This window comes from Armigeres subalbatus, chromosome 2 (assembly GCF_024139115.2).
Source record: "Armigeres subalbatus isolate Guangzhou_Male chromosome 2, GZ_Asu_2, whole genome shotgun sequence".
Lineage (NCBI taxonomy): Eukaryota > Metazoa > Arthropoda > Insecta > Diptera > Culicidae > Armigeres > Armigeres subalbatus.
In genome coordinates, this window is record NC_085140.1 from 65,146,282 (window position 1) to 65,171,126 (window position 24,845).

Genomic DNA, 24,845 nt, shown 5'->3' on the forward strand with positions numbered 1-24,845 from the left:
ATGCCAAATCTTTCCAATTTCGCAACCGTGATAGCGTGGTTAATTTTATCGAAAGCTGCAGATAGGTCCGTATATACAACGTCCGTTTGTGCTTTCTGCACAAAGCTGTCGGTAATGCTCGAAGTTAGGCACAAAAGATTAGTGGTCGTAGATCTGCCTGAGATGAACCCATGTTGATCGGCACTCAGATGTTGCTTACAGTGAGATATGAGTGGTTCTGTTATAACTAGCTCGAATAATTTGGATGCAGCGCACAAGGATGAGATGCCGCGATAATTGTTGACTTCTTTTCGATCACCCTTCTTGTACACGGGAAACATTGTAGCGGTTTTCCACACGGACGGAAAAAGTCCACTGGATAGCGATTTGTTGAAAATCAATTGAAAGGGAGCGAGCAGAAGTTCGATGTGCCTTTTCAAGAACGCAGACGGAATGCCATCCAGACCTGGACTCATGGATGATTTTAACTGCGAGTTAGCTCTACGGATCATTTCTGCATAAACGAAAAACGTGGCCCAAGTGATCCCGACTGCAGGAACGTTGTTAGCAGCCTCAGCGATTGTGACATCAGAGATGACTTCGTTACAATAGGTGCTCACAAACTTGTCGGCAAATATCTGACAGATGGATTGGGGTGTAGAGGCCACTTCCTCGTCCAGAGTCATTGTTGTAGGGAGCCCAGCTTGTTTCCTTTGTTCATTTATGTACTTCCAGAACGTTTTAGGCCTGGTCCTCAAGTTTTGCTGTATATTTTGCTGATATTGAGAAAAACAGAGTCGACTAACAATCTTGTACGCAGAGTTTAATTTTTTGTAGTGCTCACGCAACGATAAGTAACCGTGTTTGGAATAGCGCTTGAGAGCAGCTCTTTTAGCAGTTTTCATTCTACGAAGCTGACGGGTCTGCCAAGGACAACTATAAGGAGCGACGATTTTCTTAGGAACATGTCTTTCAATCACGTGTCCAATAATATGCGATAAAGTCAATGCCGCATTCTCTGCATCACAACCGCCAAGAATGTCAACCCAGTCCAATGTAGCAAAGAACTCAGCAATGCTATGATGATCGGCGTTATGGAAATTGTAGATTATGGGCTCGATCGATGCAACAACATTGGCTCGCGTGTTGTTCAGCTTGAGTATCAACGAATGATGATGGTTAACTACTTTAACTAACGGTGATGGAGCATGCAAAATTAGCGGAGCAGCGTCCTGAGCGCTAACAAAACACAGATCCAGGCTGCGATTATTTTCGTTGGTAACGTGATTGATTTGACGTAACGTGCCTGTGCTGTAGTAATCGAGGAGTTTGGAGGCGTGACTGTGTAATGAAGATCGTTCCTTATCTATGTGAAGGAACCCGTTGCAGGAGGAACTCCACGAAATTCCTGGCAGATTGAAATCGCCGATAATGATGATTTCGTCCGAAGCATTAGTCATTTCTATCACTGACAAGACTGATTGTGTGTGAGCTTCGATCAGTGTATCATCGCGAACACGATCAGGAGGTATGTATAGTGCACACAGGAACACCGAACGATGGGAAAGCTGGAGGCGCACCCATACTTGCTCGACACATCCCCATAAGTCGTTGTAAATAACTCTTGCTTTTCGTTTTTTATTCACTGCGATTAGGACGCCTCCTCCAGTTGATTTGCGACTGTTCATGGGGCCACGGTCGCAGCGAAAAACTTCGTATCCAGGCCCAAAGACCTGACTAGATAGGGTACGGGAGTCGAGCCAGGTTTCAGCCAACACAATCACATCGTAGCAATCATCGGACGTGGCAAGAAGATATTGTTCGACATCACAGTTCATCCCACCGGCGTTCTGATAATATATCAGCACTTCGTCAACGCAAACGAGGTTGGAATCCACAAACGGGGCTCTAGAAGTTTGAACGGCATCAGGCGGTGAAGGTTCAGGGATGTAAGAGTACTTGCCTGCAATAGCAGGTTGGGAGCTCCCGATCTACATCTAAGTTCAGGGCCAGGACGACTTCGAAGAACGTTGGCTGCAACAGGCGCGACTGAACTAGAGCAACCGGGAAATTCTCCCAAAATGCTTTTCATGGGGCGTCCTGGAGATCCAATGGAAGCTTGTTGACTTGCGTTGTGGACCAGCAGAGAGGAATGCGAATCTCGATGGAAATCACCACCGGGTGAGGTGCTGGAATTTTGAGCAGCATGAGGCAACGAAGGTGGATGTCCTGGGTCCTGGGTGGAGGAAAAATCGTCACGCAGAGAAGAACTACAATCAGAAGAATACTTGCCTGTGCAAGCATGGTGGAAGCCCCCTTTTCTACCACCAATCTCAGGACCCAGACGGCTATGATGATCAGAGGCAGCAGAGCGGGACTGGATTGGGGCGATCAGGGCTTCCAACAAGCTTTCTATTGTGCGTCTGGGTGATGCGGAGTCTTCAGGAGAGGTGATTTGGCATCGTACGGAAGGACGTTGGGCGGTTTCGCAGTGGTTTTCAATCAACATGCCGGATCCTGTCCGGAAGTGGGAGTCAGAAACTGGGAGGCGTTCGGGTCTGGAGATATGACGACAGACGGCGTGTTCACACGGGGTATCCATAGGTTTTTTGAGAGGTCCTCAAACTCTCGGAAAAGTATTCCTGTCGGCCAGGTGTCTGGGTGGAGTGCGACTTCCTTTAGTCTTACGGCCAATCCGACCTTGAACGAAACGAAGCTCATTCTGCTGGTATCGGCAATTTTCTTCACTAGCGGAATAACCTTAACGGGATCTTCGCACTGGACACATTCTTTCACCAGTTTTTCGATGGACTCGCATTGCACACTAGGATGTATTCTTGAGAGATACAACCGCATGGCTCTCCGCATGACACCTTCTAGCGCAATGTTGAACAACAGGCACGAAAGTCCATCACCTTGTCTTAGTCCCCGGCGCGATTCGAACGAACTGGAGTGTTCGCCCGAAATCTTCACACAGTTTTGCACTAGACCTGTGCGCCGGTCATATAATCGGCGGCAGCGGCGTAGTGGTCACTTCTGCCCCGGCGGCGGCGGCGTCACGGCGGCGCGCCGTTAACTTTTATCGGCGGCGGCGGCGGCGGCGGCGTGAACCGGCGTGAATGAAAAAATCATTAGCTAAAAAATCAATTTAAACGCGGATTTTTGAATTCACGTGAATTTTTCATTTTTCAATTTCAAAAATTCACACGGTAAGAATCGCCCGTATAAAAGTCGACTTCAGCGGATTAAATTTGTTATATTCTATGTTTGTCGATCATCAAATATCACATTCCATAGTAAATTACTAGCGAAACTAATAAGTACCTGATTTTGATAAACTCCATTCTCATTATATCTAAATTTCAGAAAAATTCCAACTACTATTCTTTGAGTTACATATGCATATTGGGCAATATTTAAGAGGCTGCATATCTAGTATATTTAGAGAATTTGCAGTTCGTTAACCTGCTGTGACCCTTGGATCCTGGAAGGACATTCATTCCCTACCTTGCGTTCTAGTATGCACAAATCTCAATAGATGATCAACATATCTAAAATGAGCTCTGGCTGAGTAAGGCTAAGGCACGATGACCAACCAAATTGAATATTTTCCTCAAAAGTTGGTAAAATATGACAAAAAAGTTCTTGGTGGAGTTCCTGAAGGGATTTCCGGAGGAAACTACGAAACCCTATGGAAACTGCGGAAACTCATATAGGCATTTTTTCAAAAACCATTAAAGTTCTCATTGGGAAATTCCTTTAGTAAAACCTTTCGCTGGATATATAAAGTCCATCCACAAGCCTTTTACTTATTTTTTATAAATAGTTGTTCTTATGTATGGCGACAATTGGTACACCGACCCTAGCTTGTTTGCTTGCATGCTAAATGTAGACTCGTTTACTCGTTATAAGGAACAAAGGTTTGGGCACGCAGGCCTTGCTTATTATGTGTATAGATATTTTATAATTTTGCCATTAGGGAACTGAAGGAATTCACGCAGAAAAATCAGAAAGAATCTTTCCAGTTAATTTCAAAAAAGTGTTCTAGGGAATTCCTAGAAGAATTTCCGAATGGTTCCCAAAAGCAATTTCCGAAGAAATTTCTTTGAATGAATATCTGAAAAGATTCCCGAAAAAATAAAAAAAAATTGAAAATATTGTGTCGGAATTACTAAGGGAAATGTCCAAGAACTTTTTCCTTAAGGTCCCAAAGTATTTTCAAAGGATTACCCGTATAAATTCCCAAGGAATTACTTAAGGTAGTTCTGAAAGAATTCCTATGGGAATTTAAGGACAAGTTGCCAAAGAACTTGCTAAGGAACTCCTAGAGCAATTTCTTGAAAAAATCCAACGTTTTTTTTCTAAAAAAAATCCGAAGGAACTCCTAAAATAATCCTCCAAATTTAATTTCCGAAGAAATTCCTAAGCAAACTTTCAAAGACTAAACATATTTCCGGAAGAATCTGTAAATGGATTTCTGAACGAATTTTTAGAGGAATTCTAAAATATTTTCCGTCGATATTTTGAAACGAATTTGCGAATGATTTTCGGAATGTATATTCGGAAGAATTTTTAAAGGAATTACGAAAGAATTCCCAAAGGATTTTATAAAGCTTTTTTGTACGAAATTTCCAAAAGAACGAACCTTAACGAATTTCGATTTTTTTTAAACAAAGGAATACGTGGAGGAAATTCTGACGTAATTCCTGAGCTAAATTTTAAGGAATATCCGAAAGAATTACCGAAGAATTTTTTGGAATTCGTTTTTGTAGAACTTTTTGAGGCAATTTGTCTAGAAGAATTCTTTCCAGCGATTCATGAAAAAATTGCCGAAACAATTTCAAAAGGATTATTTTTCGGAAAAAATCTCAAAAAAATTCCGTAGACATCCTCATTGAATGGAATTTTTTAAGAAATTCCTTAAGAAATTTCCCCAGGAATTGCTAAAGAAAATTCCAAAGGAATTTCTCGAGGAGTCCCCGAAGGAGAATGTAAGAATCCGTGGAACAAAGTCCGATAGCATTCCTTAAGAATTTTCCGAAAAAAATCGTACAGGATTTTCTGAAGAAATCCGTAATGAAAATTCTCGATGAACTTTCAGAGAAATTTTGTAAGGAATCTCCGAAGGAATACCCAAATTTCTATTTCCTAAGGTTAAAAAAAAACTTTCGGAGGAATATCTGGAGGAATTATCAAATAAATTTTTTGATTTATTTCCAAACTAATTTCTGGAGTATTTTTCGAAGGAACTCATAAATGAATGTTTAAACGATACTTTTTTTGAATATTCTCAGAAATTCCAGGAATTTTACAATAAGGCTTTTACAATACAGTATTAAAAAAATTTACAGACAACACAATAAAATTAAATTTTTGTAATGTTTGAAAATACCTGACGTTTTAACTAAATAATTTGACTAAATACTAGGCAGCGAGGCGACAATGCTCCTTTTCTGGGTTACAATGGCTATGAATGAGAAAATAAGAAGCATTTTAGCTGAGGCTCGTAATATTTGCTCAGCAATATTTGATTTGCTGATGCTCAGCAAGTGGTTTTGTCAGTTATATTCACAAATTGATTTTAAAACATAAATTACTTACTCGGAAATCGGAACAAAAAAAATTGGTAAAGCGTTCACAGTTGAGATTTAATTATTTTGCTAAATCAGTTTGTCTTATAAGCCATCTGTCCTAGTAACACAAATCTGAAAACAAAGAAAACTGATCAAATAAATTGATTTAAATGAATAAAAAAATGTCAAAATAGCTAATGTGCAACTTAACTTGAAATTTCTAAACTGCAATAATTTACCTGCACCAATGCCAGATGCTTCAAGAATGGGGACGATTTGGGCATGTATCTAGGCCCCACTAAAGCTTATGAACCACAATAAACCCATTTTGCGAGTCATCTACAAATTTAGGTACCCGACTGAATGAGGCCTTGGCTTAACGCATTCTAGAGATCAGTTTAACAATTTATGAATTATTATACTAGATAAAGCCTCATTTAAACTCTCACACTAATCAACCAACTCAAGCTCTATCTAGAATAAGGGCGAATGTCGCAAGAGAGGATTCTCTTCGTCGACTTCCCCTCTTTTAAATAAAAGTGACAAGCAGCTGATTTCTTTGTGGTTTATCACCTCAGAACGATAGAAAACAATGCGAACTTGCATTATGAGGTGATAAACTGCAAAGAAATCCTTTGCTTGTCACGTTTATTCAAATGAGGGGAAGTCGACGAAGAGAATTCTCTCTTGCGACATTCGCCCTTTTACCAGATAGAGCTTGAACTTATTAATTAACCAAGTCAATGTATGTCACTACACCGTCATCATCGTCACATCGCTTGAGGTAGATTTGAAATTGAATGTTTACGAGATCCACCTTAACAACATTTATGAACTGTCATACGACTAGATTAGCACTATTCCAATAGACGAATCCAAGTAAAAATAAGAAGAAGACAAACGACGGTGTTAACTTTGACAGATCCTACAGGACAGCATAGGGGGATCATTTTAAAATGCTTATAATAAATTCTAGACAAAATGTAATTAAAATCTGATTGATGTATGGTACGGAAAAAGTTCCGAACTGTATGATAGATACATTTTTGGAAAATATTCAAAAAATTGAGATAAGCTTCCAGATATGTAATTCAGAACTTTTTCCGTACCGTACATCAATCAGATTTTAATTAAATTTTGTCTAGAATTTATTATAAGCATTTTAAAATGATCCCCCTATGCTGTCCTGTAGGATCTGTCAAAGTTAACACCGCCGTTTGTCTTCTTCTTATTTTTACTTGGATTTGTCTATTAACTCCACCACGCTGTATTTCTTCGCAGATACGTATTTCGACTTCAATTATAGGCCGTTTTCAACGTCTCCTGCTTGGCTCGACTCGACTTAAGTTAATTGATTTTTTTTATCCCGATTAGTCATCGGCGTGGCAAAATAATGATCGGCGGCGCGCCGACGCAAAACCGTCGGCGGCGGCGGCGCGAGAAAAACCACCGGCGGCGGCGGCGTGGCGCGGCGGCGCACAGGTCTATTTTGCACATCATCCACCGTTGCTTTGATCAGTCTGGTAAGCTTCCTAGGGAAGCTGTTCTCGTACATAATTTTTCGTAGCTCTACGCGGTCTATACTGTTGTATGCCGCTTTGAAATCAATGAACAGAAGGTGCGTTGGGACCTGGTATTCAAGGCATTTTTGAAGGATTTGCCGTATAGTGAAGATCTGGTCCGTTGTCGAGCCTACCTCCCCGCGGTGCTGGCCGGGATACGAGCAACCTTAGGGAAGATCGGGTAACCAACCCCGGTGGGAACTATGGTCGTATGCTGACAGGTATGCACCTCTCCGGAGGTGCAAATCTTATTGAGCGTCTGTTGTCCATGTCAGGATCGGCTCACAACAGCGTCTGTTCTCCATGTTATGGGCGGCTGATCATCGTCCGAGTGCCAGCGAGGGACTCTAAGTGAAACTGTGCACCATGGTCCACCGGAAATAAGGAGGAATGGTCCTCCGGTCAGGCCCTGCAAGCCAGCCAAAAAAAACTCACGCAACGAACAATCAACAAGAGAGTACGGACCGGAACCATCGGTGAAGACCACTGCGACGAAAAGGGACTAGCGATTGGAAACTCGGTTCGTGGAACTGCAAATCTCTCAACTTCATCGGGAGCACACGCATACTCGCCGATGTGCCCAAGGACCGTGGATTCGGCATCGTAACGCTGCAGGAGGTTTGTTGGAAGGGATCAATGGTGCGAACGTTTAGAGGTAATCATACCATCTACCAGAGCTGCGGCAACACACACGAGCTGGGAACAGCTTTCATAGTGATGGGCGATATGCAAAGGCACGTGATCGGGTGGTGGCCGATCAATGAAAGAATGTGCAGGTTGAGGATCAAAGGCCGGTTCTTCAACTTCAACATAATCAATGTCCATAGCCCACACCCCGGAAGCACTGATGATGATAAGGACGCATTTTACACGCAGCTGGAACGTGAGTACGACAGCTGCCCAAGCCACGACGACAAAATCATCATAGGAGATTTGAACGCTTAGGTTGATCAAGAGGAGGAGTTTAGACCGACTGTTGGAAAGTTCAGCGCTGACCGGCTGACGAACAAACAACAAACCTACGACTGATTGATTTCGCTGCCTCCAAGAATATAGCCATTCGCAGCACCTACTTCCAACACAGCTTTCCATATCAGTACACCTGGAGATCACCACTGCAGACAGAATCACAAATCGACCACGTTCTGATTGACGGACGGCACTTCTCCGACATTATCGACGTCAGGACATATCGTGGCGCTAACATCGACTCTGACCACTATCTGGTGATGGTTAAACTGCGCCCAAAACTATCCGTCATCAACAATGTTCGGTACCGACGACCGCCGCGGTACAACCTAGAGCGACTGAAGCAACCTGATGTCGCCACTGCATACGCGCAGCATCTCGAGGAAGCGTTGCCGGAAGAGGGTGAGCTCGATGGGGCCCCTCTTGAGGACTGCTGGAATACAGTCAAAACAGCCATTAACGACGCAGCGGAGAACAACGTCGGGTATATGGGTCGAAGTCGACGGAACGATTGGTTCGACGAAGAGTGCAGACAGATTCTGGAGGAGAAGGACGCAGCGCGGGCGGGCGCGCTGCAGCAAGGTACCCGGCAGAACGTGGAACATTATAGACGGAAGCGGAGCTACAACAGACCCGCCTTTTTCAGGAGAAGAAACGCCGCCTGGAAGAAGCAGAGTGCGAGGAGATGGAACAGCTGTGCCGTTCTCAAGAAACACGCAAGTTCTATCAGAAGCTCAACGCATCCCGCAAAGGCTTCGTGCCGCGAGCCGAAATGTGCCGGGATAAGGATGGGAGCATCTTGACGGACGAACGTGTGGTGATCGAAAGGTGGAAGCAGCACTACGAGGAACATCTGAATGACGCTGAGAGTATAGACAGTGAAAGTCAAGGCAGCGGAGGAGATGACTACGTCAGTTCAGCGGACGATGGAAGCCAACCAGCCCCCACCTTGAGGGAAGTTAAGGATGCCATTCAACAGCTAAAGACCAATAAAGCAGCTGGTAAGGATGGTATCGGAGCTGAGCTCATCAAGATGGGCCCGCAAAAGCTGGCCACTTGCCTGCACAAACTGATAGTCAGAATCTGGGAGACCGAACAGCTACCGGAGGAGTGGAAGGAAGGGGTTATATGCCCCATCTACAAGAAAGGCGACAAACTGGAGTGTGAGAACTTTCGAGCGATCACCATCCTTAATGCCGCCTACAAAGTGATATCCCAGATCATCTTCCGTCGTCTGTCACCATTAGTGAACGAGTTCGTGGGAAGTTATCAAGCCGGCTTCGTTGGCGGCGGATCGACAACGGACCAGATCTTTACTGTACGGCAAATCCTTCAAAAATGCCTTGAATATCAGGTCCCAACGCACCATCTGTTCGTTGATTTCAAGGCGGCATACGCCAGTATAGACCGCGTAGAGCTATGGAAAATTATGGACGAGAACAGCTTCCCTGGGAAGCTTACCAGAACCAGACTGATCAAAGCAACGGTGGATGGTGTGCAAAACTGTGTGAAGATTTCGGGCGAACACTCCAGTTCGTTCGAATCGCGCCGGGGACTAAGACAAGGTGATGGACTTTCGTGCCTGTTGTTCAACATTGCGCTAGAAGGTGTCATGCGGAGAGCCGGGTGTAACAGCCGGAGTACGATTTTCAACAGATCCAGTCAATTTATTTGCTTCGCGGATGACATGGACATTGTCGGCCGAACATTTGCAAAGGTGGCAGAACTGTACACCCGCCTGAAACGAGAAGCAACAAAAGTTGGACTGATGGTGAATGCGTCAAAGACAAAGTACATGCTTGTGGGCGGAACCGAGCGCGACAGGGCCTGCTTGGGAAGCAGTGTTACGATAGACGGGGATACCTTCGAGGTGGTCGAGGAATTCGTCTACCTCGGATCCTTGCTAACGGCTGACAACAACGTTAGTCGTGAAATACGAAGGCGCATCATCTGTGGAAGTCGGGCCTACTACGGGCTCCAGAAGAAACTGCGGTCGAAAAAGATTCGCCACCGCACCAAATGTGTCATGTACAAGACGCTTATAAGACCGGTTGTCCTCTACGGACATGAAACATGGACAATGCTCGAGGAGGACTTGCAAGCACTCGGAGTATTCGAGAGACGGGTGCTTAGGACCATCTTTAGCGGTGTGCAAGAAGACGGTGTGTGGCGGCGAAGAATGAACCATGAGCTCGCCCAACTCTACGGCGAACCCAGTATCCAGAAGGTAACTAAAGCCGGAAGGGTACGATGGGCAGGATATGTTGCAAGAATGCCGGACAGCAACCCTGCAAAGATGGTGTTCGCTTCCGATCCGGCAGGTACGAGACGGCGTGGAGCGCAGCGAGCGAGATGGGCAGACCAGGTGCAAAACGACTTGGCTAGCGTGGGGCGTATCCGAGGATGGAGAGATGCGGCCTCGAACCGTGCATTGTGGCGTCAAATTGTTGATTCAGTGTTATCTGTTTAGATGCTAACTAAATAAATGAAATGAATGAACCAGCTGCTTTATTGATCTTTATTGATCGTCAAGTTGCTCCCATCCTTATCCCGGCGCAATTCGGCTCGCGGCACGAAACCTTTGCGAGATGCGTTGAGCTTCTTATAGAACTTACGTGTTTCTTAACAAAGGCACAGCTATTCCATCTCCTCGCACTCCGCTTCTCCCAGGCGGCGTTTCTTCTCCTGAAAAATGCGTAACGCGGCGGTGGACGGTACCGAACATTGTTGATGACGGATAGTTTTGGGTCCAGTTTAACCATCACCAGGTAATGGTCAGAGTCGATCTTAGCGCCACGATATGTCCTGACGTCGATAATGTCGGAAAAGTGCCGTCCATCAATCAGAACGTGGTCGATTTGTGATTCTGTCTGCAGTGGTGATCTCCAGGTGTACCGATACGGGAGGCTGTGTTGGAAGTAGGTGCTGCGAATGGCCATATTCTTGGAGGCGGCGAAATCAATTAGTCGTAGGCCGTTTTCGTTCGTCAGCCGGTGAGCGCTGAACTTTCTAATAGTCGGTCTAAACTCCTCCTCTTGGCCAACCTGAGCGTTCAAATCTCCTATGATGATTTTAACGTCGTGGCTTGGGCAGCTGTCGTACTCACGTTCCAGCTGCGCGTAGAATGCGTCCTTATCATCATCAGTGCTTCCGGAGTGTGGGCTATGGACGTTGATTATGCTGAAGTTGAAGAACCGGCCTTTGATCCTCAACCTGCACATTCTTTCATTGATCGGCCACCACCCGATCACGCGCCTTTGCATGTCGCCCATCACTATGAAAGCTGTTCCCAGCTCGTGTGTGTTGCCGCAGCTCTGGTAGATGGTATGATTACCTCTAAACGTTCGCACCATTGATCTCTTTCAACAAACCTCCTGCAGCGCTACGATGCCGAATCCACGGTCCTTGAGCACATCGGCGAGTATGCGTGTGCTCCCGATGAAGTTGAGAGATTTGCAGTTCAACGAACCGAGTTTCCAATCGTTAGTTCCTTTTCGTCGCAGTGTCTCGCAGGTCTTTGCCGATGGTTCCGGTCCGTACTCTCTTGTTGATTGTTCGTTGCGTATGTTTTTTAAAGGCTGGCTTGCAGGGCCTGACACCAAACCCCCTAAATTTCCGCAGAACCATTCCTCCTTATTTCCGGTGGACCATGGTGCACAGTTTCACTCAGAGTCCCTCGCTGGCACTTGGACGATGATCATCTGCCCTTAACATGGACAACAGACGCTGTTGTGAGCCGCTCCTGACATGGAGAACAGACGCTCAGTAAGATTTGCAATTCCGGAGAGGAGAACCACCTCCCTTCCCTGTCAGGATACGACCATAGTTCCCACCGGGGTTCGTTACCCGATCTACCATAAGATTGCTCGTATCCCGGCTAGCACCACGAGGAGGTAGGGATAGGAGTTGCTGGGTAAGAGGCTAAGGACCGCGAGATGGGGTCTATTTTATTCCTTCAGGTACGCGAAGTAACAATGGTACGCTTTACCCAGCATTTGCCGTGTTGCCGACAGGTAATTGTTGATGATTTTCACCAGGTAGCTGGGAAGATTGTAGCCTTGTAGTTTGTACACCAGGCCATCATGCCATACATTGTCAAATGCCTTCTCAACATCGAGTAAGGCCATGGCGGATGTTCCGTCTGAGGACGTTGGTAACTCGAGTCAGTTGGTGTACAGTTGACCGACCGCGTCGGAAACCAAACTGTTCCTCGAGCAAGATGTTGAGATTTTCGGCAGACTCAAGTAACCGGCGATGAATAGCTTTTTCGAATAGCTTGGATAATCCTGAGAGAAGGCTGATGGGACGTTAACTTTTGGGGGAGGAAGGATCCTTCCCAGGCTTCCGGATGGGGATGACTTTCGCTGACTTCCAGGACAATGGGAAGTAGCTGAGCCGGAGACACTGATTGAAGATCAGCGAGAGGTGCTCAAAGAACGGAGCACTCATGTGTTTGAGCTCGAGATTCAGGAAGCTATCGAAGTCTGGGGCCTTGATAATTTTTGTGGTTCGATTGCAGCGTGCCTTAAGCTCAGGCAGTCCAGTACGCTGAAACTGCCTGCGAGTGACATTCCGCAATCGAATCAAATCTTTGGTGAGTGTATCGATGGTCAGGGTGTTGCTTACCTGTCGAGCCGCCGGTACGTGTTGTTCCCGGGCCACCGAGATCGCCTCCTCGATAGCGCACAGCTTTCGGAGAGACAAATCTTAAAAAAAAAACGTCCGCACTGGTCGACTGCTCTGACTGAAGTGGTAGTCTGGTTACTATATTTCTTTTAAAATTCTATAAACAGCCACTTAGGGTCCGTCCATATACCACGTGGACAGTTTAGGGGGGAGGGAGTGTGTGGCAAATTTCCACGGTCCATACAATTTTTTGAAAATTTATATGAAAAAATGTCCACGCTGGGGGAGGGGGGTATCTAAAACTGACCAAAATCTGTCCACGTGGTATATGCACAGCCCCTTATAACATCCCATCTTTTCTGCAGATCGTTTACTCCTCACAGTACGAGGTAATCGTCGATTTCACCCGGGACTACGAATCAATACGGCAGGCACTGCACAAGATCGATCACTACGACAAAACCAGTCTGGAGAATGTCCTGGTGGCTGTGAACAATATGTTCAAGACGCACTGGGGTAGCCAGAACTACTGCCAGATAATCTTCATCACCGATTGCGGTGTCGGAATGGGACCAAGTTCGCTTAAGAACACCATCATCAATTTGCAGAACTACAAAGCCCAAAGCAGTGGCACTGGCAGTAGTGCGGGTGCTGGGACAGCAAAGGTTCCACTGTCCGACAATCAGTGGGTAGGATTTTCTTACCCTAGCAAGCTGACTTTTATGTGCCTCGGCAACCTTGCTGATTCGGCGTTTAAGTTCGGTAATTTGGTGATCCTGTGTAGTAGATTAAAAATACTTTCTAAGATTGTACATTTCGCATTCTAGGCACGAAACTGTATCAGCAGCTCCTGGACGTAAGTGGCCAAAACGGCCAGATATTCATTCCCAAATTGAAAAGTCTTTCGATCGAGGACCCCATTGGGGACGACAATGACGAATTCAGCAAACAGCTCAACCGTAAATGTATTCAGGAAATGTTCGAGAACATGTGCGAGCAGAACTACAAACAATTCGAAGCAACTCTTCGGTGTGGCGGGTACTTCCGTTTGGAAGGAGCGATCATCATTTGGCCGGCTCCCTTGGTAAGTGTTTGGTGCTATCCTAGTTGTTAATATTCATAACTTTAATTGATTTGTTTTTTTTTTCGTACTAGCCCTACACATCCAAGGACCTTTTCGGAGCGGAAACAACAAAAATCATCTCTCGAAAGTTGGAACTTTGTGGATTTATTAGCTTATCGGATATAGGATCTCCCATGTCGATTAGTCGACACCTCATATTGCCCCGTTGCAATGCAGACAAACGTCTATCGGCGAAAGATGGCAACTTGAACACGGAGGAAAAATTGGAGAGTGACATCAAAGGATTCTATGCCAAGCCTGACGGCAGCGGAGGCGGTGGCGGTGACAACGATGACGACGGATCCACCGGAGCGGATTCAACTCGAGAATCTGTGTGTGTTTTGTTGCATGGTGCCTTAAAAGTGGAGAACATGGCTGCTCTCGTATTGCTCAATGATAATTGGTATGGATTTATTTACTCCTACGCTGACAGCAAAAAGAAATCCAACCTTATGTTGAACGTTCTTCCTCCGGGAAACGACGTGGTACCGTGGTTGGGAGATTTCCGTAATTTCGGTATCCTAGATGATGCTTTTGCGGGCGAAAATCCCAGCTTCCCGATCAAGGCAGAGAAAAGAAGCTACTCGCAAAACATTGTGGTCTGGATTCGACAGGCTGGATTGCAGTCGGACATACAAAAGGTTCTACGACACGCGAAGAAGCTACCGGAGAAGACGCAACATTTCTACAAGGAGCTAAATCGGATCCGACGAGCGGCGTTATCTCTCGGGTTTGTAGAGTTGCTGGAAGGGTTGGCGCATATATTCGAACGGGAAGCTGCAACCTTAGGCGGCAGTGCCAGTCCCGATAGTGGCATTCAGTTGAAGCACGCGGCCAATGAGCTAAGGAAGCCTTGCAACAGAGATCTGAAAGCGGTCATCCAAGCCCTGCCAACAAAATATAATCAGATTGCTTAATTGATGAATGAATTATAAAGTGCCCAAACAGATAATGTGTTTTAGTTAGGTTGTGAACATCTCTTTTTCAGTATTTTTAAATATGTACCTACCGCGAAAAAACTCAAATATGAAGCCTAATCGGGTCTTACGACGTAGGACTACGTAGCTGTAAGGCTGTGTGTAATGGATTAGTAGTAGCATAACGGACTCTGCGTTGCATAGGGGTTTGGCAGTAAATGTAACCGTATATCAGCTCTTTGCATCGTGGTACTTGGGATCGATTTCTATATGATTGTATTGAATTCACACATTCTCTAGGGCGGCGGCGGCTCTCAACCTTTTTCTTGAAAGGTAGGGGAGACTGGGTAGACTTGATCCCCTTTTCTGATTTCGGATGTATCACAGCCATAAATAAATAAACATACGCGATTTCCACACAGACTCTCTAAGGAATATAGTATTTAACTTTACTGATGTATGACAGTCCTTAAATTATTGTTGTTATTGATACACAATCGATTTTTTAGAGTGCTGTCAAAAATCTACTTTTAAAATATTCGGGGGAAATTGATCCCTCTCCAAGAAAGGTGCCCTCAGATTTTTTAAATATTAAATATTTAAATATTTACGCGCAATTTTCGAATTGCTGTACGTATACATGAACGATTTTTGTTATTGAATTCGACAGCACATGCAATTTTAAAATTTTGGGAGACTTGATCCCCTTTCTATGATATCTACGTAATATATAATTTTTCCTGCCAACCCTTCATCAAATCTTTCAAATCTACACAAAATTAGAAGCCTGAGAACAGATTTATATTTTTTGAATTTTTTCGCCAAATTTTTGTTTGGGTGACTAATAGGGTGGCTCAAGTTAGTATGGAAAAAACTTTTTTCAATTTGTTTGATGGGCCGCCCTCTTCTTTGGTTCTATTTGATACCCTGATGCTTTGGACAAAATTTCAGCCAAATCGGTCAACGTTCGGGCGGTGCTAAACTGGTTTGAAGTTTATATGCAAAAATGTATGCAGAAACATCCAAAAACAGTGAATTGCAATTGGACGACACAACTTACGATGAAGAATCATGACACTCATTCATATCTTGAATAATGTAATACAGAATGTTATGCAGAAAACCGCGAGAAAATTGGATTTTGCCCGGCTAAGTTATTTACATTTCTCTGAAGTGGGGTTTGAGCAAATTTCGTTTCTTTCACCTTAGAAAGGAAATAAATTCACCCCTACAACACTCCAGTAAAATGCTAATATCTTTGCCTAATAAACTTTAATCTTCTCGCGGTTTTCAGCATAACATTCTATATTTAATTGTAAGAGAACTGAATGAGTAGCATGGTTCTAGATCGTAAATTGTGCCGTCCAACTGCAAATCACTGTTTTTGGATGTTTCTGCATACATTTTTCCATATAAACTTCCAACGAGTTTAGCACAGTCCAAACGTTGACCGATTTGGCTGAAATTTTGTCCAGAGCATCAGGACATCGAATAGAACCAAATAAGAGGGCGGCCTATCTAAAAATTTGAAAAAGTGTTTTTTGAGCCACCCTAGTGACTAATGGGGGATCAAGTGTCCCCATATTGAGGCAATAACTTCAAATCCAAATATCCTAAAACTTTGATGGAATGTTGACATTTTCATCAATACATACCATTAAGCATATTTATGGCTTTGTGCTGTAAAAAACGAAAGCATTTGGTCATTGTTATGAAAAGTTGTTCAAATTTTGCGTGACCAATAAAAAAATCTTTAGGAAGGTCAAAACATACAAACCGCCCTGCAGAATAAGTGAGGTTGTCAATCCAAAAAATAACTCACCACATAAAGGTCATTTGTCTAGAGGATCTATACTAAAAAATACGCTAGAACAAAACTACTTTAGTTCTCGATAAAACAGGGGGTGATCAAGTCTCCCCACCTTCCCCTACACAATAGCGTTCCGGCGGCATCTGTTCATACTCTTATACCAGAGCGGCGGAAGTGTCTTTACAGCTATTACAGGGCAGTTACAACAGTCGCGGATTTTGCGACTTTCGCGTTTTTCGAGAATTTCGCGGATTTGTCGCGGATTTTCCCTTCCAGTCGCGAAAATCGCGGTTTCTTCAAACATTGTCGCGAAAATCGCCAATTTATAACTACACTCTCGCGAAAATCGCGATTTCCTCAATTTAATTTTAGGATAAATTCAACATGTCGATTATTTGGGCGTTTGCAAGATCCCAGCGTCAAAGATCCAAACAGATGGTATTCGAATAACCTTTCAATAGTCGTATGGATTTTGGTTTAAGTGGACACATAGAAAGTCTGTCGAATTGCATTTATAGATTACTGAAATGCCGAGAATGATTTATTTTATTGCCTAGAACTTTTGTGCCACTAATTTCGGAATTACAATTATGATTATTTGTACTGCATAGAGGGTTGACGATAAAGTTGTATCAAACGCATTAATATTCACACATGCAACTGCCGGGACGGAACTGATAGCTGATCGAAGCTGTCTTTTATTTAGGTTTTTTTTTGATTTATAATATTAGGTTCAAAACCAAATAGGAAAGGATTCAGAAGGATTCCTTTCGCGAGCCAACCTTGGGTCCCGCTAATAACAAGGTACATATAATAGCAATTTAAATTAGGAGGGAGGCCGGACCAAAAGGGCCGCCTTGTGAGCCAACCAAGGGCTTCGCCAGTTATTTTGAATTAAAATTGTCACATTAAAATTATTGTAAGGATAAAATTTGGTAGAGAAAAAACACAAAAACACTTATAAAATAGACAAAAAATGCCATGATAGGGTTCCCGCGGTTACGGCTTCTCCGTGAAGACTAGAATCCTGGGGTTCCTGCCGCTTTGTATGCCAATTGCTAAAAGGCGCACTGAAGTTTAGTACCCTCAGCTCTACTTCAATTGCAAAACACTATCGTGTACGCGACCTACCATGAAGCCTACCTACGGTCTCTTTTGGTACCTCTAGTGCATGTTATCTTCGTTTGATGCTCTTCCGGTAAATGAACAACGTGTCGAGTCTGCCGTGTTATATAAGCTTAGCAATTCCCATCCATTATCTCATACGTAGTGGTCATGATGACATCATTTTTCAGATCGTGAACATTATCCAAGTTTTTAAAATTCGTAGGTCTTAGAACCGTTCCTGTCCGCCTCTGGTGTAATTTCGCCTGAGTGCTTTTAAATCAGATTCGTCAGGCTTTGTTTGGGCCTTTGCAGAGCTATGTCGCTTGCTTTTGAAGGAATTGGTCTTATTATTTCCTAACTGGCGGATTGATGGAAGTACAAAATCCAATGAATGATCAATAAATAGCCTGACGGATTATATTGATGCGTCCATGCCCTTGTTAAACGATGGTAGATATTAGAAAAAAACTATATAGCGTACTAAAAAATATAATTCAAATATAACATTCGATCTAACTGGTATTTACTATGACAGCAGACTGCCATCTGCCCAACAAACTTATAACCAAATGCATCTATACAACATCGATTAGAATGGAGGGTTTCCCGGAAACATTAAAAATTGAATTTCTTTTGGGCATAGTTCAACACTGCACATATATTTTCTGTGGCTCGTGATATGGTTGAAGCGTTAACTATTCAACCATAGTATGAAGCGTTAACTATTTTTGGGTATTACATAAATTAATAACCTGTTCTTTCATTTTCTTTTCTATCGACGAATATGCCAATAGATTAGAAGCAAAAATATTGAAATTTCGCATTTATAAAATGTGTTTTGAAGTAAGAAACTATATTTGTTTGTCGCGGATATGTTTCTACAGTCGCGGATTTCGCGGATTGGAATTCAACTAGTTTGTAACAGCCCTGCTATTACTAACTTAAGGTTAAAAATGGCCTTATGTAATTTGTTAAGTGTCACACTTATAGTGTTCTGCTACAGGTGGAAGTATATTGGACATTGTTGGAAAGTCAGCCAGCAGCTGTAAGGATACTTCAGCTGCTCTACTTAAGGTCACTCCTGACAGAATCCAAGTTTGAAAGTGCTCGGGCATTTTCGGGGGCACACCACTTTGTGCGTTGCTTCCGTATCGAGTGGTGTGCCCCCGAAAACGCGAGCACTATGAAACTTGGATTCTGTCAGGAGAGACCTTAAGAAGTATTGTGGAACAGATGCTGCCGGAACGTTACTGTGCATAGTCAGTGGGAAAAGGGGGAGTACAAGAGGTGTCGATGAACACGTAGAGCTTTGAGCGCAATGCTTACTAGTCGCCTTAAAGTATTGCTTGATGGGGGCCGGAGGCAGCTGGATAGGGCAAACGAAGTTGATTTCTATGCGTCCAGCGTAGTGAATCCAGCCTCACACTACCTGTTTATCGCCTCACCCATGAGTCCGGTTGCAAATTTCCTTTCCATGATTATAATCATCATTGATTTGTCGATTTATTGTGGTTTCATTCTTATGAAAATATGCTATATATGCTTTTTTGTTGATACAGGATGAGTGCTAATATTTTTCAATGAATCAAGGCATACTTTGATTGAAATATGTAAATATTTTCTACCTCTTGGATGTCAAAAAGGCACTCACTTAGGCGCCATTAATAGCGCAAAATATTGGATAAAATACGGCAGACTTCAGTGGGCTGGTCACTTAGTGCGAATGTCGGAAGAAAGAATAGCGAAAACAATATTCAACAGAGAACCAGACAGGGGCCGGCGACTTCGTGAAAGGCCACGAACGCGCTGGCTGCACGCGGTGGAATCGGACCTGGGGATCCTGAACGTTCGGGGAAACTGGAGGAACATTGCCCAAGACCGACGATTATGGAGCTCTACAATACGCAAGGCATAGGTGTATCGACGCTGTAGCCAACCAGGTATCTTGGTAGGTATTAGGAAGACTTTCAGCCTAAGGCTGGCTCGTCTCGTACTAGAATAGAATAGAAACAAGACGGGTAAATTCATCCAGTTTTGGAAAATAGAAATTGATGTTAAGATCGCCGGATATATGAATAGTTCCGAATTGTTTGACAGCATGTCAAAAATGCAATTTGTTTGGTCGCTTGTACCATTACATGTGAGGAATTTTGGTTCTTTTTATATATTTATAAAACAAAAAACCTTCTCCTGAGTTGATTGATACATTGATGTCACAGATCGATCAACAAACATCTGAGTTATGGCCTTTTCTGTGAAACCGGTTCTGAGCAAAGTGGCCATAGTTATACCTTTTTAAACATAGCAATACGGGTATCAAACTTCATAGTGCTTAAAGTCCATAACAATGGGTCTCGAGTTAGCTTTGCGAGCAAAGGCGTAGGATTGCCAATCCAGAGATGGCGAGTTCGATTCTCAATCCGATCTCGTGTGGGAAACATTCTCGACTACCTGGGCACAGTGTATCCATTTTACTTGTCACACAAGATACATACTCGTGCAATGGCGGGCATAAAAAAGTGTTCAATTAATAACTGAGGAAATGCTAATAGAACACTATTTTGAAAAGCAGGCCAAGTTGGAATGTAGAGCCATTGATAAGAAGAAGAAGAAGAACAATGCAAATATTGTTTACTACTAATTATTGATTTATAAGCTATAACCAGTACAGTAAATCAATTTCCATGCAAACATGAAACGGCTTGTGCTAAGCAGTTTTTGTCCAAATCAGATCACGAGACAGAATCGAATGAGTGCGGTTGAGCAAAATTGATATTTTGGGTTCGTAACTTTAATCTTACCATGCATTGATGTCTCTTGCCGTATTGTGTTTTGGAGACTATCACAGTGTCTAAGAATGTTCACGGTTGGGATGTCTGTCTTTACAAGTGCTTGCATTGTGTGGGGTTTGAGTGAGCGTGTGATTATAAATTACCACCTCAGCGTGTCGATCGGTGAGCAGCAAGCCATGACTCATTCTCTTCTTATCCGATCTCCGTGGCGTGCACACGCACCCACGGACAGCTGCTGTCATCGTATTTCGTTCCGGCCATTTGAAGTCACACATTTTGGCGATCCTGCCAGGTTGTTTTTTGTATCCTGTGGCTGATTTCAAAAAGTGAGCTGAATTCAAGTGGTTAATGTGCGAGGAATAAAATATTTGATGGTTTTTAAAAATCACAAGGCAAGGCTCGAGGTAAGGTGGTTTGTATTGCTACAAAGCGTGTCTGGACGGCTGCTAGAAAATGGATTGTGGTTTGGAATTTCCTCATGGCGCGCTTGGGAAACTGCCGAGAAAAGGGTTGAAGCATTGGAAGCATTAATTTTAATTATAATAAATTTAGTTTGAAATGTACTTCAGTGAATATGAAACTACCAATTAAGCTAGTTCTAATGGAGATATATCAGCTTCCACACTAATATTCTTCCCTCCCCCTTCATACGGGAGCTTGGCAAAAGGAAGGAGGTCCTGTGATATGTGCCATCACAAATATTGCCCTCCGCTCGCTTTCAAATCGACTTCTATAAAAACATTTTTCATGCCTGCCGTATCCTAACGGAACTATCAATTCTATACTTTCGCCTCTAATTCTATCATGAACATGTACGTCTAAGTTTGGAAGATGATATTAGCATTTCCATATCATTGTAAACCTCTTAATGATTTTCGATTAGTTAGGAGGGTAAATAATTGAACAACATGGTACAATGAATTAAATAAAAAGTTGCAAAGTTCAACGTGGAAACGGCGGTGTCTCTTAAAGAAAGGGTTTGATTTAAATTTCCTTTTGGAAATTTTTGTTTGGGTTCCATAGATAATATAGTTCAAAGTAATGAAGAGCCTATTGAGAAAATTTTAATCAGTAATGGGTAAGATTATTCAAAATACAACAGATAATCTAAAAGGAAAACTAAGAAAAACATCAACGCACAAACAACAAGCATCCTTGATGAAATCTGGATCCAGTTTTTACATCAACCGTCAACCGAAAGCAAAGCATTCCGTACCATAGAAACAGTGAAATTTTGTCTTATAATGCTAGATGCTTGCGTTGCGGCAGATATCAGGGAAATTGAGAATTTTCGGCTACTGATAAAATTTGTCATCATTGCCGCATGAAAGGTAATTTCCAGTTTCTAAGTCTAGTGCAAGTCTAACGTTGATCGAATTTCAACACAACGGAATCATGCGCCGTTTAGATCTGACCGAGAACCCAATTTCAAGCGGTCAAGGATTGTGAAACATGTCGAAACTTGTGAGGAAGACAATGGTTAGCAGGGGGCCAGGGGCAGTTGTCAGTCTGCAATATCGCTGATGAGGAGGACGAATTCATCAAGTGTTACGTAGGAGAAATATAAATGCGCTCGTTGAATCTGGATCCACGTATACCCTTATTGACAACCTGGAAACTGCCACTTTTGAATGACGTCACGTAATGCCGGAGAGTGAAACTCTGAAACTGATGACGATTTTGACGGAGTTCTTGAGGTTCCGAAACAATTTCAACAGCGATCACGTTTGATGTCATCGAAAGTGCTAAAAAGCCTTTGCTAAGGAAAACAACAGCGGTAAATATGGGGTTTTTGCAAGTCTCCCCGCCAAGTGCGATTGGCAAGAATGTCAACAATATGGACATAAAAGTTTTCTGTTGATTTTGCGAATTAAAGAAAATTAATTAAGCTCTTTTTAGTGGAAGGTTGCCAATTGATCGTTCTGTTCCGTCGACGTGCTATGCACAAGTCTTGATCGGGTCAAGTCAAAGCTAGACCAATAGGTCACATGCAACAAAATCAACTGTCTCGGTGTTATCCTTAGAGTCGGATATGAAAGATAACGACAAGATTAGAGTGTGTGACGATATCATGTGAGCAAACCAAGCTATTCATCGTTGGCCAGTTTTAGAAAATCTTCTTGCAAGGTTCATCAAATAGGCTTTTTATCAGGTTGAACTTGCGACATTACCACATTACCACAAAACTGCAAACTTTATTTTTTTTTTACCGGGATATCAGCGAAATAGTCAACTTTTACCGAGATTCGCACAGCCGTGCCCCAGCAAACATGTTTTTTGCCGAGATTTCTGTCAAAATTGCTGGAAACCAGCAAATAATTTGCCGAAAATCAGCTAACAAACATCATTTTTGCCGGAATATCAGTTTTTTATTTTGCTGGCGCACGGCTGTGCGGATTTTTGCCGAGCTGCAGAAATAAAAACTACACAGTATAAAAATGTTACAGCATATATGATGTAACAAAAAGGCTCCGTTCGATTCATCTCATTTTTCCATCACTTTTTAAAATTACAGCTTGTCATTACTATGGGGCTTGTATTCAATATTGCATACAAGAAAAAGTTGGATGTAAAATTAAAGGTTATTGAACACAAAAACATGGGTTAAAGTATTTCCATGACGAGTAATTTTCAGAATTTTTAACTGTGTAAGTGTGTGGGGACTAGGGTGGTTCAAAAAATTGATTTTGCTCCACAGCGCTCATCTGATTCTCTACCATGTTCTGAGTGTCCTCTGAAAATTTGAGCTCATTTGGATTAAAACTGATTTAGCACAAGCCGTTTCAAGTTTGCATGCAAATTAGTATGGGGAAATTTATTTTTTCATTATACTGTTAATGACGCTTCCGCATCAAGCGCAGGTTAAAAGAAAACCTATATAACTAAAAGGAATACTCAAGAGCTTTCACTCAGCGAAAATTGCATCTTAATTAATCGTTCCAATAATTAGTAATCGAATTTAATCTAAACCGTACTTTTCTTGAGCTAATTGCGTAACTCTTCAGCAGGCAACATTGCTGCTCGTGGCGCGAAAGATAGCACACACAAATTCAGGCTACTATGTTGCACTGCACATTTCAGTGATGCCCTCAAAGAAGTTTAACGATCGTGACTAAAGATTCCCAACCTGTCTTAAAATCGATTACTAATTATTGGGGCTGTTAATCAACATGCGGTTTTCGTTGGGTAAAAGCTGTTGAGTATTCCTTTTAGCTATGTAGGTTTTCTTTTAAGCTGCGCATAATGGGGAAGCGTCATTAACAGTATAATGGAAAAATAAATTTCCCCATACTAATTTGCATGCAAACTTGAAACGGCTTGTGCTAAATCAGTTTTAATCCAAATGAGCTCAAATTTTCAGAAGACACTCAGAATATGGTAAAGAATCAGATGAGCACTGTGGAGCAAAATCGATTTTTTGAACCACCCTAGTGGGGACAACATCGTTAAACCTACCTACGAACCTGATAGAGGTCGTATATGGTGGTTTTATCGATGACATTCTGGTCTGAGAAAAAACTACCATGATGGAACAGTGAAAAATACGTTGATCAAATACGGTTTATCGCTCAACGTCAGCAAATGCAAGTTCAAGCAACAGGAAACTTATTTCCACGGGAAATGTCCGATCGATATCTGAATATCGATCACCACAAACCAAGGGAGTCTTTCGCAGTTTCTTACGGCTTTTAACATATGTTAAATATATGAGATTCTGAAGCTTTCAAACCACTGCCAATTGTGTATTTCAAGTTTTCAACATCTGCGATATATTGACTTAAAGGAAAGAGCCATTTCGGTGACGAATGCTTCGGGAGTAGTGTTCGGAGCAGTGCTAGCTGGTTCTTATAAATGAGGGGTAGCCTCGGGTCATAAGCTATGCTTCGCGTACTTAGATAAAAGCTGAACAGCGATATCAGTTGATGGAGAAGGAGGCATTGGGCATTACTTAGAGAATAGACGTTTCCAGATTTACATCATTGAAATATCATTCACCGTTGCAATAGGTATATCTTAAATTATTGAGGCTGCTAAGAATGATAATTATTTACGGGCTATATGAGGAGCTTTAATGGTTGACACTTAGGTGAAAATGAAGGAATGAAGGATACTTTGGTCAATCTAGTATAATGCGACGGTAACGAGACACATGCTGGTATCCTGAAATGGGACAAGAAGTTGATGAAATATGCGAATGATGTGAAGGTTGTTGGCTGGTACAAGTTCCAGGTCTCCCAAAACCAATGCACTATGGTCCAGGATTCAGATTTACGCGGAAAGATGCATTTTACGCCAAAACTATATTTTTTAGAAAAAACTGTTGTTCTACAAAATTGTTCGAAATAGTAAGGCCATCATTATGGTTCTACCAAAAAATAGGGTGGCC

General features: G+C 42.8%; 1 protein-coding gene across 1 annotated transcript in view; it reads left to right on the plus strand.

Annotated features, from left to right (window-relative positions):
* LOC134208775 (integrator complex subunit 14) overlaps positions 1-14,784 on the plus strand; it is a 33,357-nt gene extending 18,573 nt beyond the window's left edge. Inside the window, exons 2-4 of the mRNA XM_062684704.1 lie at positions 13,075-13,471; positions 13,537-13,793; positions 13,865-14,784. Coding sequence (XP_062540688.1) covers positions 13,075-13,471; positions 13,537-13,793; positions 13,865-14,749 — 1,539 coding nt within the window. The 3' untranslated portion in view covers positions 14,750-14,784. The remainder of the gene's footprint in view (positions 1-13,074; positions 13,472-13,536; positions 13,794-13,864) is intronic.
* The last annotated feature ends 10,061 nt before the right edge of the window (positions 14,785-24,845 follow it).